Source organism: Delphinus delphis, chromosome 13, assembly GCF_949987515.2.
Source record: "Delphinus delphis chromosome 13, mDelDel1.2, whole genome shotgun sequence".
Taxonomy (NCBI): Eukaryota; Metazoa; Chordata; class Mammalia; order Artiodactyla; family Delphinidae; genus Delphinus; species Delphinus delphis.
Genome location: NC_082695.1, coordinates 23184274 through 23196694, shown reverse-complemented (window position 1 = coordinate 23196694; position 12421 = coordinate 23184274). Strand labels below are relative to the sequence as shown.

The window sequence follows — 12421 nt, the reverse complement described above, 5'->3', positions numbered from 1 at the left end:
GGCTGAGGCCAGAGGCAGGAAACCCCGCGCCTGTCCTGCCCGGGCCGGGTGCCTCCCAGGCCCTCACTGCCCCCACACCCAGCCTGGGGCTGACCCTCCATGCAGCCCTGTCTACCACTGGCTGGCACAGCAGTCCTCCACGAATTCTGGCTATGTGAAGGAATGCATGATTCCTCCCTGAGTCCCAGGCCCCCGAGACCCCAACCCCGGCCTGGTCTAGCTCCCATCCTCCCATTTTCCAGATGAGCCTAGAGCCTCAGAGAGAGTGGATGACTAGCCCAAGATAAGGACCAAGCCCACTGGCCCCATCGTTCTCTCTCTCCTCCCCGGGCCCCGCCTACCAGGCTCCTCACTGGAATCCTCCCAACGGGGATCATCAGCCCATTTTGTAGATATGGAAACTGAGGCTCAGGGAGGGAAGGTACCTACCCCAAGTACACAGTGAGGCAGGCAGAGCAGGATTAGGCCCCAGGTCTCTCTAACCCAGGCAGGGACCTTATGGTTTTTAACAGGCAGCCCCCAGCAGGGGCAGGTAGGTAGCGGGAGTTAAGTGCTTACCGCCAAGGGAAGGATGAGACGTGATGCAGCTGAGTTGGGCCAGCCCTCCAGGTGCCCCCGCCCCCCAGTGCTCCTCCTTCCATGGAGCCACTCGATTCCTTGCCCTCTGCGCCCACAGCCCTGGGCACGGCCCCTCGTCCAGGCCCTTCCTTCCTCAGGCTTCTTTTTTGGTTTTTCTTTTAGAGAAGGGTTGCATGTTTGGGTTTTCACCCCCAGGCAAGGGTTTCACCATGAGAATGGGAGAAGCAGATGTAGGAAGTGGACAACAGACAGGGGACCAGCACGTGCAGAGGCTCCGGTGGGGAGGCTTGGTGTCGGGGGTTGAGGGGGGTGGACCTGAAGGAAGCGGGTGCAGATGGAAGGTGGAGCCCAAGGAGGGGAGAGGGGAGAGGGGAGAGGAGCCTGGTGAAGCTGTGGGGCCAGGCCCTGAGGGCCCTATGGTCTGGGGTAGGAAGCTCTGACCTTGTCCCAAGAGCAGTGTGGAGCCACACAAAGAGTGTGTTTTAGGAGATGCCCCCGGGGCTGCGGGAAGATGACATGCAGGGGCCGGAGCAGAGGGCTGGGGTGGGGGCCTGGCCAGGCCCCGGTTGGTAAGGCGGGAGGGGGGTCCTCGTTTCCTTGTGGGCAGCTGGCAGCTATCGGCCCTTGGCTGCCACCCCGAGGAATGACACAGGTGTACAAGCAAAAATAGTTTATTTGAGGACGGAAGACCCAAAATTGGGGGGCCCAGGGCTGAGGCCACAGCAGCTGCCTGGAGTTGGCACAGACGACCCCAACTCCCTAGGGAAGCCCAGCAGCAAAGAAGCCCTTCCCTGGGCCTCCTAGCTGCCTCCCCAATTTCTTGGAGGAAGGATTGTGCGACCCCCCAAGAATCATCATCATCATCATCACCATCATCATCATCTTCATCATTAGAACATGGTGAGGTTTTCAAAGTTTGGCCAGCAGTTTTCGGCGTAGTAGTTGATACTAATCGTAATAATTACTCTGACAAGCACAGTGACTGTGCCGGGCTTGGACCCACCATCCAGTGGTGAGTGGGGTCTGTGATGAGGAGAGGCAGGCAGGGACAGGAGGTGGGTCTCTCTGGGAGTCCCCATTCCAGCCTCCAAGGTGGCCCTGCAGGAAGACCCATCTCCCCCGACAGCCCCAGAGGCTGCCCACTCTCCCCGTTTTCCCATGGCCACGGGCCAAGGCTGGATTCAGGCTGAGGCAGTCCCGCGTGGTCCCTGTGCTCCCTCAGGTCTCAGAGACCCTTGCCAGGCTGGTCTCTCCGCCAGAAGCCCCGGCGGGCAGCCCAAGAAGCCACGAACTCGCAGTTGTGGTAAAGGAACATTCCTGAAAGGGTGAGCGCAATGCCCACATAGCTGAGGGTGCTGAGGCGGCTGCCAAACAGGAGCCGGGAAAGGATGAGGTTGCCCACGACAGTGAGGTTGCCCAGGACGTGGACAGTGAGGGCCGAGGTGAGGGCCAGCAGGGAGAAGCTGGCCAGGTTGTAGAGCACAGACAGGAGGCAGCTGAGCAGGATACAGGCCCAGAGGCGGGAGTCGGTGGGGGCGGGCGGCGGTGCCACGCCAGCCTCCAGCACCAGGGCCGCGCCTGCCAGCAGGCAGAAGCTGGGCAGCGAGGTGGCATACAGCAGGGTCACCGCATCCAGCCTCTCCTCCTGCAGCAGGGCACCTGCAACCAGGACAGCAGCCATCAGCACCCGGCGCGAGACAACCCCCACGAGGCCAACCCGGCACAACCTCCTCCTTGGCCCATCCTCCAGGAAGCCTGCCTGCCCCAACCCCTCAGGCGGAATTAGTGGCTCCGGCTCTGTAACGAGAAGGTCACGAATCCAGAGTCAGACTGCCTGAGTGGTGACCCGGGTCCGCTCCTGACTACCTGTGACCAGGCACTTAACCTCTACAGGCCTAGGTTTCCTCACCTGCAAAATCGGAGGATAATAAAACCTTAAACATGCAGGGTTGTTGTAAAGATTAAAATAGATAATGTACACAAAGCCCTTAGAAGGTAAGTGCTCAGTAAATGTAAAAAGATAAAACAAATAAGCGTTATCACCTACTCCTCCCACAGGCTGAAACAATAATCTGCTTGTGATGTCCCACTGATCAATAACCGTGAAAAAAAAAATTCTTCAGGGGCTCCCCAGGCCCTGGAGAAAAACATCCTGGGCTCTTAACCAACTTTGAAGGCCCTGAACCAAGCGGCCCGACCCACCTTTCTTGGATTCAGCCCTTCTCGCACCCTCAGCCCCACAGTGCAGCTTCCATGCCAGAGTAGGGACAGGCCACCAGCAGGCCAGTTCTGCCACTTACTAGCTATGTGGCCTTTAGCTTAAAAAAGATAGAGAGTTTGAAATAATAAAAACCGTTTGAATCAAATGTTCGATCACTTATGACCATTGGGATGACAGGGAACAACAACGTCACTGTTTGCTCCCGGCTGTCACTCACTGTTTATCGCTGATAATCAGCATCTTTTGCTACCAACGCTGGGGCTTGTCAAGATGAATCCAGGACACAGAGGAAACCTTAGTCTTTGCGAGGGAAGAGGGGATCCTACCACCTTGCACATGTGTGCCTGTGTGTGTGTATTCATATTACCACCCAGCTGGTTCACAAAACCAGTGGTGCCCATCATAGAATCACACCCGGCTCAGATGAAATGATAGTACTTGCATGAAGGCAACGAGACAGTTTCTGTGGAGAGAGATGAGTCATGGCTCCCCATCCCCTCCCAGGGCTCTCTGAGCCTCTATGCATTTTCTGACACACACTTTCCAAAGAACCACAGAGGCGCTTACTCATAGGCTATGCTTAGAATAGGAAATCTTATTTCTCCCTCCATTTCATTCTGATGTTTTGGCTTTGTTCTCTAGGCAACAGTCCTTCTGTCAAGCATTTCTAGAAATGAACAGATAACTGGAATGCCTCCTGTTCGTCTGCTCCAAATTTAGCACCATTACGAGCTGCCTGTGGCCTGCCTGTTAAAGGTGCGATCACTGGAAGGTGTTTAGGATTTCAGGTGAACTTCACCTTTGGCAAATTTCACCCTCTGAGAGGCAGCCAGGCAGGAAGGTCCTAACTTCCTCCCCCTGCCACTTGCTCCTGTTCTGCATCCCACCCAGCCCTCTGCCTCCCTCTGCTGCAGTCCAGGGAAAGAGCAGGGATCCTCTGCCAGAGGCCACCCACCCGGGGCCCCAAAATGCCAGCCTGTCATACTGCCTCCTCAGCGACCCCTCCTCTGCCAGCTCCCACCAAACCCTGCATTTCAACCTCTCCTGGGACTTCCCTGGCGGTCCAGCAGTTAAGCCTCTGTGCTCCCAATGCAGGGGATGTGGGGTTGGGGAACTAAGATCCCACATGCCACACGTGTGGCCAAAAACAAACAAAAAACAAACAACTTCTCTTCCTCCAAAGACACTTTTGTTTCAGCATCTGAACACGCCAAGCTTCAGTCACCTGTGGACAAATGTTCTCTAGACCCCATTCTGCTGGCTCCTGGCTTATCCCGTCTCTGCTCCGTCACGAGCTGTGTGATATGACACAAGCCGCCCTCTCTCTATGCCTGTCCTCTTGTGGGAGCATGGGCAAGGTGACAACATGCCCCTCACGGGGGCCTGTGAGGTGCTGAGCGCAGGGCCTGGAGCCCAGCAGCAACTGCTGGCCACCGCAGCTTTCACCATCCCCCACATGCTGCCCCGGCTGGCTAACACCCGTGCCCTGGCAAGCCCTGCTTCCCCCTCCCAGAACGCCCTTTCCTACTCTGGCTGTATGAAGAGCTGGGCATGGTGTGGGCACACAGTGAGGGCTCAGTAAGTGTTCGCCACTATTATTACATTATTGTCACCAGCACTGCCTGCCTCCTCCCCCAGGCAGCCTTCTCTGGTTTCCCCTAGAAGTAGCCACCCAACCACAGCTATGCCCACCTTGGCTCCAGCACTTCTCCCCTGCCTTGTGATCTCTACTTCTCCTCACCAGCCTGAGAGTTCAGTGGGCAGGGTCAGGCTGTTCCCTCATGCAGGTGGATGTAGCTGAGGACAAGTCTCAGCACACTGGCACCCCACTTCCCAGCCTTTCTGTGAGTGGGAAGGTGGCATCACTCCTCTCCCCGTGTAGCCCCCCAGGTCCACAACTGGCCCAGGAAGGAGAGAAACTGCTGGACCTGCCCGTGGCTGCTGGGCACTCCTCTTTCTGGACTTTCATCCTCTGCTCCCATGGAGTCTGCCCTCAGGGAAGGAGCTGGTGTCAGCCATTCACACGCTAGTCTAAATTTGGCCCTGATGACTTTCCTGGAAAGTCTGGCAGTAGAAACCTCCTCTTGTCCAAAACCCATCTCACCCCTTATCTCTAGTCTGTTCCTCCCCACCTCTGCTGGGCTCCCATCTCTGTTGGTGGGGCCTCCAGCCTCCTAAGCTCCCTCCTTAGCACCCTGAGCCAAGGAGTTTAACCAGCCTGCCAATTCTGCCATCAGACCATTAATAAATCCACCATTTAAGGGGTACCTTACCTGGGCCAGGCCCCAGGCTATGTGCTGGGGACACGGAGCTGCCTCAAAACCAGGCCATGCCCTCTCAGAGCTCCTGTCTGGTGGGAGGCAGACAGGTAAACAAGAGGCTATAATACAAGGCATGTGGAGTCCTGATAGAGGAAGCAGAGGATGCTGTGGGCACCTGGAGCAAGCAACCAACCTGCCTCAGGGGCAGGCAGGAGACAAGGAGAGAGCTGGCAGAGCCAAGGAGCAGCCTGATGCCAGGCACCTGCCACCCCATGTCCATGTGCCTGAGGCCTGGCCGGCCATAGCCTGTCCTGCAGGCTGGGGCTCCTCCTGTGTGAGAAGCACTGGGCCTTAGCAGGCGTGATGTGAACCCTGAGGCTGGGGCCTTCCCAGCCTTCTGGCCCTGCCCAGGGCAGGGTACAAGGTCAAGTTTCCCACTGACTCATGCCCAGAGCTCAGGTCCCAGCTCTCATGTAACCTGAAGGCAAAAATAGAACTGGGCTCTGGCCCTACCTCAGGGCCCTGGAGGATGGGTACAGGGACTCTGGGTCCTGGCTCCGATGACTGTAAGGCAGGGCTGAGCTCTGACTTCAACCTTCTCTGGCTGCAGGCTGCCCTAACCCCAGCCCAGGGTCCTTGGAGCAGCCCCTTCTCTCTCCCAGGCCTGGGTCACAGGATCTCAGAGCTGAAAGGGAGGGAGACCAAGAAAGCCCTGTGACTATCAACTCTGACCTCCTCCACCAAACAGATGGGGCCCAGACAAGATCCAGATCTCCCCTTCTGCCCAAGGTTGCCCAGGAAGCACAAGCCCAGGTGTGGCTGGAACCCAGGCCTCCCCAACCTGAGTGGGCACCCTTGGGTTGAGGCAGAGAGATGGTGGAGGCTGTGACTCAAAGGACCCTCAGTAGGACAGGCAGGAAGGTGGTCTCCACCCTCAGGCAGAGTGATTTAGCAGGGTCTAGGCCTGGAGCCTCCACCTTACCCTCTGTCCAGAGCCCCCAACCCCCTTTCATCAGAGCTGAGGTCCAGAGTCACATGGACTAGGATTCCAGTCCTTAGGAGCTGTATGCCTGTGGGCAAATCATGAACCTCTCTGGGTCTCAGTTCCAGCATCTTGTAAAATCGGGATGAAGGTGGTAGTTGCCATGAAGACCCAAGGTCAACACCTAGCATGGGACCAGTTACACTGCAGCTCCCAGTAAACACCAGCCCTTCCCAGACTTAGCAAAAGCCCTCAACTTCCAAATCCCAGCTCATGGCCTTGCCCTCTTTCTCTTTCCCTAGTCTCCACTATCAGGCCTCCCTCGGGTCCACAGCCTTATGCCACATCACTTGGACGGCATGAAGTCTGCCTGCCTGGGTTCAAATCTTGCCTCTGCTGCTCACATGGCCCAGGGCAAGCCCCTCTACCTGTCAAATGGGGACAATACAGTGACTTCCTCGATCAGGTATGGAGATCCAGGCTTGACAAAACATGGACCACAGATTTATGGCAGCCAACTGGATGAAACACTGGTTGGGCCTCTAGAGCCTAAGTCTGGGGCCTGGAACTCACTGAGCGGTTGGCCCTTTCTGAGCCTCAGTTCCTGACTCTTCCCAAGCCATGCGCCTCAGTTCCTTTATCTGTAAAACTGGATAATGGCCATAGCCCCTCACAGGGCCACCCAGGCCACACTCCCACCCCGATCCCCAGCTCCTCGACCAGTGTCCTGGGTACTCACTCTGCTGGATGGACTTGAGCCCACGGAGGCAGGTGGCCGCCAGCAGGAAACCACAGCCAGCTGGGGGTGTCCGGAGCTCTCCCGCCAGGCTGCAGGCGGCCCCCAGGCAGAGCAGGCCCATGGCGGCGAACTGCAGTGGGTGGTGGCGGCGGCCGAGCAGCAGCGCGGACAGGGCCAGCGTGATCAGTGGCGTGGTGGTGGTGGCCAGCTGCGCCAGGTCCAGGGGCACAGCGCTCAGGCCCACATTGCCACAGGCCATCGAGGCGCCCAAAGTGAGGCTGAGCAGCAGCACTTGGCGGCGGGTGCGGCCGGGCATGGGGCGCCGTGCCCCCGGGTGGCATGCCAGCGCAGCTGCCAGCATGTGCAGTGCCGAGAGCAGCAGGGGCCGCCCGAAGCCGTGCACCGTGAAAATCCACTTGTTGAGGCTCGACATGCTGGCTCCCGCCAGTAGCCACACCAGCGCTGCCACGGCCACCCAGGCCCGGCCAGGCCGCCGCAGCGCCTGCGGGGTGTCAGGGGGCCACTGGGGGATCCCGGCCCACCGAGCACCGCCAGCCACCGCCACTGCCTCAGCTGAGGTCATCCTGCCGTCATGGCGCTCCCGCGGGCAGCGGCACATCCGTACCAGTGGGGCCGGGTCAGGAGGCCGGCTCCCCAGCGACCAGCTCTGGGCCACCAGAGAGCCCCACTGTAGATCCCGCTCGGTCTCAGGTGAGGACACTGCTTCTTGTGCCCGGCCTACGACAGCCGAGGTCCAAGAGCTATGCTGTGTCCCCGGCTCAGGCAGGGCAGAGCCTAGGTCGCTTCTGCTGGGATGCCAGGCTCCCTGGTGCTCAAGCCTGGCCTAGTAAGCGCCGGGCACCTCTGCCCCGTGCCAGGCGAAGTCTCCACTCTTCTCCCCTTCTAGTGCCCACGCTATGGTTACATGGAATCCTCCATCCCTTTTCTCTTCAGTCCAAACCCCAGGTCCTCCAGCGTGCTCAGGCCAGGCCTGCAAGGGCGATCCGGGCTCCCGCGCCCGGTGGTGCCGGTGGTCCCGGTGGACGGGCTCGCTACCTCTGACAGTGCCCAGACCCTGCGGCGGGCTGACGCGCCGGCCTGCGCTGCGGCCGGTGTCAGGCGGCGAGCTCGACTCAGCTCGGCTCCGGCAGGGCCTCCGCGCCAGCTCCGGCTCCCGGCGGCTCAGGCTGCGGCGGGGTCTCTCGCCAGGTTCGGGCGGAGAGCGAGGCTCCGTGCTCTAGGCCCCGCCTCCGCGGCCGCCCCTCGAGCCTCACCCGGAAAATTGGGCTGAGCCCCAGGCGCCACCTCCGTCCAGGCTCCGCCCCCGAAGCCGAGAGGGATGTCTCGCCCCTCCCCCACGCCGCCCGCTCGCAGCTCCTCCTCCATCAGCCTAGCTTTACCTCCGTCAGCAGACCTCCTCCTAGCTGGAGTGGTCAGCCTGTCTGTCCCACCTCCCCACACCGGTGGGGGATCAGGCCCCTCCCCACGCAGCGCCAAGGCAGGCCCCCCATAGAGATGAACACAGGGCGGGAGACCCTGGGGTATCTTTCTGAGGGAGCCTAATAAAAAGCCCTAGCCTCTCAGGAGATTTCATTTTCAAGGACACCCTCCCCCCAGGAGACCTCATCCTAGGACCAGTCTCGGAACCACCCAATCTCTGGCCACAGTTATCCCGTGGGGCCTCTGCATCCGGAAGAGTTGGACCACGGGGCCCCTTAATACCCCTCCCTCGCCCCTCCCTAACCCGAACACCTCCTCCCTCTCCCAGCCCAGGGCGGGCCCCCTCTAGGCAGGCAGAGGGAAGCTGAATCACCAAGGCCACCCACAGCTGCGGAAGCAGGGTCCCGCCGGCCAGCATCTATCCCTGGCCAGCAGCCCCTGTCCCATCCCCTGGGCACTCAGAGCTGACTCACAGCTGAAATTCCTGGGGTCCACCCTCTGCCCCCACCCCTGACAGGACAAAGAGCCCTAGGTGGGCTGGGAGCCAGAGCAGCTGCCACTAAGCCTTTGCCCCTGCATCGGTGTTGGGTAAACAGCACACTCCAGAGCAGGACAGGCTGATAGGGATTCCAGGCTGGGCCCTGGCCTCTCTGAGCTCAGGAGTCCAAGTGTGCAAGAATCACTGCCCACTGTGAGCCTCTTTCCTGACGTCCAGCTTCCTTCTCTATGGAAGCTCCTTCCCACTGGGACACGGTTCACCCCTAGCCTGTCGTCTGACCAGCAAGTCCTTGATGGAGGAACCAGCAACCTGTCTGGAGGAACAAGACCGCAAAGGGAGACCGCTCATCTCGGTCCACGGCGCCCTCTGGTGGTCAGAACACAGAATGGCTGCAAGTGTCCCCTAATCCCCATCACAATCCTTGGACTGGGATTAAAATTCCCCAGCCTCACTACTGTTTCAGACCTGCTGAATTCAGATACCCTCTGGTGGGCCCAGGGATGTGAATTTTTTTCATTTGCCTCTGGTGATTCTGACACCCGCATAAGCCTGCAAATCACTGCTGAATAGTCCAAACTGTAGGGCAGGAGATTTCCAGGTGAAAGACCAAAATATGCAGGTATTTAGATGGCGTTTTTCCAGGAGTGGTTGTGGGAGGGAAACTGAGCCAGCCAAGGGGGAAGCCCCCCTAGCCCCACATTTCCTGAAGAGGAGGAATCAGGGCCCCTAAGGGTTAGATTCTTTTTGAGATTTTGTCAGTTTTCCAGTTAAGCTTCCTTTAATTAAAAAAACAGCAATGAATTAAAAAATAGTAAACACCCCCCAATCTTCTAAGAGCTGAGCTACTGTGGAGTGGTAGGCAGTGTCTACACTTCCTCCAAGACTGCCAAAAAGCACTCCCACCTGCCCGGCCTGGTGAGGGGTGAGCTATGAGGAATGAGGATTAACCAAGATGAGGCCTGTGTTGGCCTTGGTGGGAGGGAGAGCGCTGTACACCCTTGTGGGGGAGCGGGGGCGAGGGGGAGGCTGAGGGCAGAGCCCAAAGCAGGGATCGTGCAGCTTGAGTGGTGGTGGGGGATTCAGACCACATCTACCTGGCTCCCGAGCCCCAGTTTTTAACCTGCCTTGACCTGCAGGCAGCAAGACTCTCCATAGGATGTTCCCTTGTGGGAGAATGGTGGGGGTGGGCACCCAGCTTCACAGAGGGCAGGGCAGCAGGGGCTCCTTCACACCCGTTGGGGTCCACCTGAATGCCCAGAGCAGCCCCGAGCAGCCTGCCCCTGCCCACAGGCTCTCATATCCCTCCGGTCTGAGTGCTGCCCTTCACCTGCCGGCCCCCACCGCTGCTGCGGGAAGCAGGTGATTCGGGGCGGGACCCTGAGAGGCACCAGGAGGGAAGAAGAACCCATTTCCAGCAACTGAGCTGCAGAGGCTTGGGATGGGTCTCTTCTCTTGTCGCTGCATGTCTCTAGACTAGTCACTTCACTGCGGGGCCTCAGTCTCCCCACCTGTGATCTATGATGAGCTCACAGGCATGAATGTAAACCAAGGCGCCACCCCACAGATGTGAGTTAGGAACAGGCTGCACGAGGGGACGGGGCTTGTCTGGAGTCACACAGCTCTAAATGCAGGCCAGACGCAAACCTGGGCCCCCATTCCAGAGTGGCCGCTGCTTGTCAAACTCTTACTGTGGACATGACTGTCCTCCCACCCATGCCCCTTCTCGGGGTCCCTGCTGATGGAGCCAGACTAGACACATGACCCAGGGCCCAGAAGCGGGCTGTGCCGGTCAGACCCCTCTCCAGGCTTTGGGACACAGGCTAAGAAGATAAGAGGGCCTGGGGAATTAAACTGGAAGTCAGCAGAGTCACTGCTGGGGCCACGTTCAGAGGAAGCTGACAGAGGGGGAGGACACGGAGAGGAGAGAGCCTGAGGGTAGTGGAGGGATGGAGCCCTGAGCCCCAACTTCCATTTCCCTACTGCCCTTGGCTGCCCTTAAATTGGTGCGCTGAGTCTTTTCAGCAAATATCCTTTTTTATTTTTTATTTTTTATTTTTTTGCCACCCCGAGCAGCATGTGGGATCTTAGTTCCCTGACCAGGGATCAAACCCATGCCCCCTGCAGTGGAAGCATGGAGTCCTAACCACTGTACCACCAGGGAAGTCCATCAGCAAATATCCTTTGATTTGAGCAGGATTCAGTAGCTCCCTGTTGCTCAGAGCCAAACACACCCCGACTAAGACAGTTCCTTCAGAGGGAGGCTCACATCCAGACCATGGACGCTGAAAGCCCAGTGCAGGGGTGCTCCCTTCAGTTAAGTCCACCCTCCCCCTAGCCTGGCCTGGGACCTGCCACAGCTGGCCTCCCCTATATGGGAGGGCCCTGGCTTCCTCAGGAGGTGAGGAGGCAGCAAGGCGGTGCAGGGGAAAGGGCTGGGGTCAATGGGTAGGGACCTTGGCTCTGACACCCACAGGCTGTGTGACCTGAGGGAAGCTGCAGGTCTCTCTGAGCCTCCACCCTTCTATGAGGAGAGGGTCCCAGGGCAGGTCCTGAATCCTCTCTAAAGTGCCCTTGGCCGAGATTAAGAAAGGACAGGCGAACAAGCACTCTGGGGATCTGAGCAGACATCTCACCTTCAAAACGGAGGCGGCGGGCTTCCCTGGTGGCGCAGTGGTTGAGAGTCCGCCTGCCGATGCAGGGGACACGGGTTCGCACCCCGGTCCTGGAAGATCCCACATACCGCGGAGTGGCTGGGCCCGTGAGCCATGGCCGCTGAGCCTGCGTGTCCAGAGCCTGTGCTCCACAACGGGAGAGGCCACAGCAGTGAGAGGCCCGCATACCGAAAAAAAAAAAAAAAAAAACAGGCGGCTTTTTCATTTGGCTTTTAGGTACTTGGATGTCTGTAAAGCACTTTTTTTTTTTTTTTTGCGTTACGTGGGCCTCTCACTGTTGTGGCCTCTCCCGTTGCAGAGCACAGGCTCCAGACGTGCAGGCTCAGCGGCCATGGCTCATGGGCCCAGCCGCTCCGTGGCATGTGGGATCTTCCCGGACCGGGGCACAAACCCGTGTCCCCTGCATCGGCAGGCGGACTCTCAACCACTACGCCACCAGGGAAGCCCTGTAAAGCACTTTTTAAATCGCTTACTTCCCCTACTTGCCCAGACCCTAAATATCGGAGGAAGAAGCACATGTTTAATCCATGGCGTGGACGGCCCTGTGAGAGTCACTCTGAAACCTGACATGCTGCCAGAAGGCCCCTCCAAGGGCAGACCCCTTTCCTAACCTCGGTGGGGTGGGGCTTGTGGGGTGCCTGCCTGGCCTGAACCCTACTTCCCAGAGGGCAGCCCAGAGCCCAGGCCCTCCCACAGAGAGGCAGGGTCCCCACCCCACTGGCCGCTGAGGCCTGGGGTGGCGCCTGACTGTGCCTTAGGGAAAAGCTCTAGGGTCCTGGGCCTCCAGTTGCATTTGGACTCTGCCATGTAATCCTAACACTTGCCAACTAAAACTTGTCAACCGCCATCTGCCTCTAGGAGGATTAGGTCACTAGCTCCTGTAGCCGCTGACCTTCGACACACCCTGAAAGGAGTTCAGGGTGGAGATCAGGAATGAGGCACTCTGTCCTCTGGGAAAAACAGGCAGAACAGGCAGATATTTTTAGGAGAAGATTTTATGAGCCCAATTCTTGCATCTTCTCTTATCT

At 58.7% G+C, this 12421-nt stretch overlaps 1 protein-coding gene across 1 annotated transcript; it reads right to left on the bottom strand.

Moving 5' to 3' along the window:
* Positions 1 to 1234: 1234 nt before the first annotated feature.
* Positions 1235 to 8111, bottom strand: SLC35E4 (solute carrier family 35 member E4). Its single transcript, XM_060028348.1, has 2 exons — positions 6783 to 8111; positions 1235 to 2238 (listed from the first exon to the last, which is right to left on the bottom strand). The coding sequence occupies exons 1-2, from the start codon at positions 7399 to 7401 to the stop codon at positions 1805 to 1807; spliced, it is 1053 nt and encodes a 350-aa protein (XP_059884331.1). The 5' UTR covers positions 7402 to 8111; the 3' UTR covers positions 1235 to 1804.
* Positions 8112 to 12421: the final 4310 nt, after the last annotated feature.

Bases quoted from the DNA above. Each gene is read 5' to 3' on its own strand.
- SLC35E4 (XM_060028348.1), bottom strand. From the start codon at position 7,401: ATGTGCCGCTGCCCGCGGGAGCGCCATGACGGCAGGATGACCTCAGCT. The intron at 2,239-6,782 runs GTGAGTACCCAG...TCCTGGTTGCAG, and splicing joins GCTCAAGTCCATCCAGCAGA to GTGCCCTGCTGCAGGAGGAG.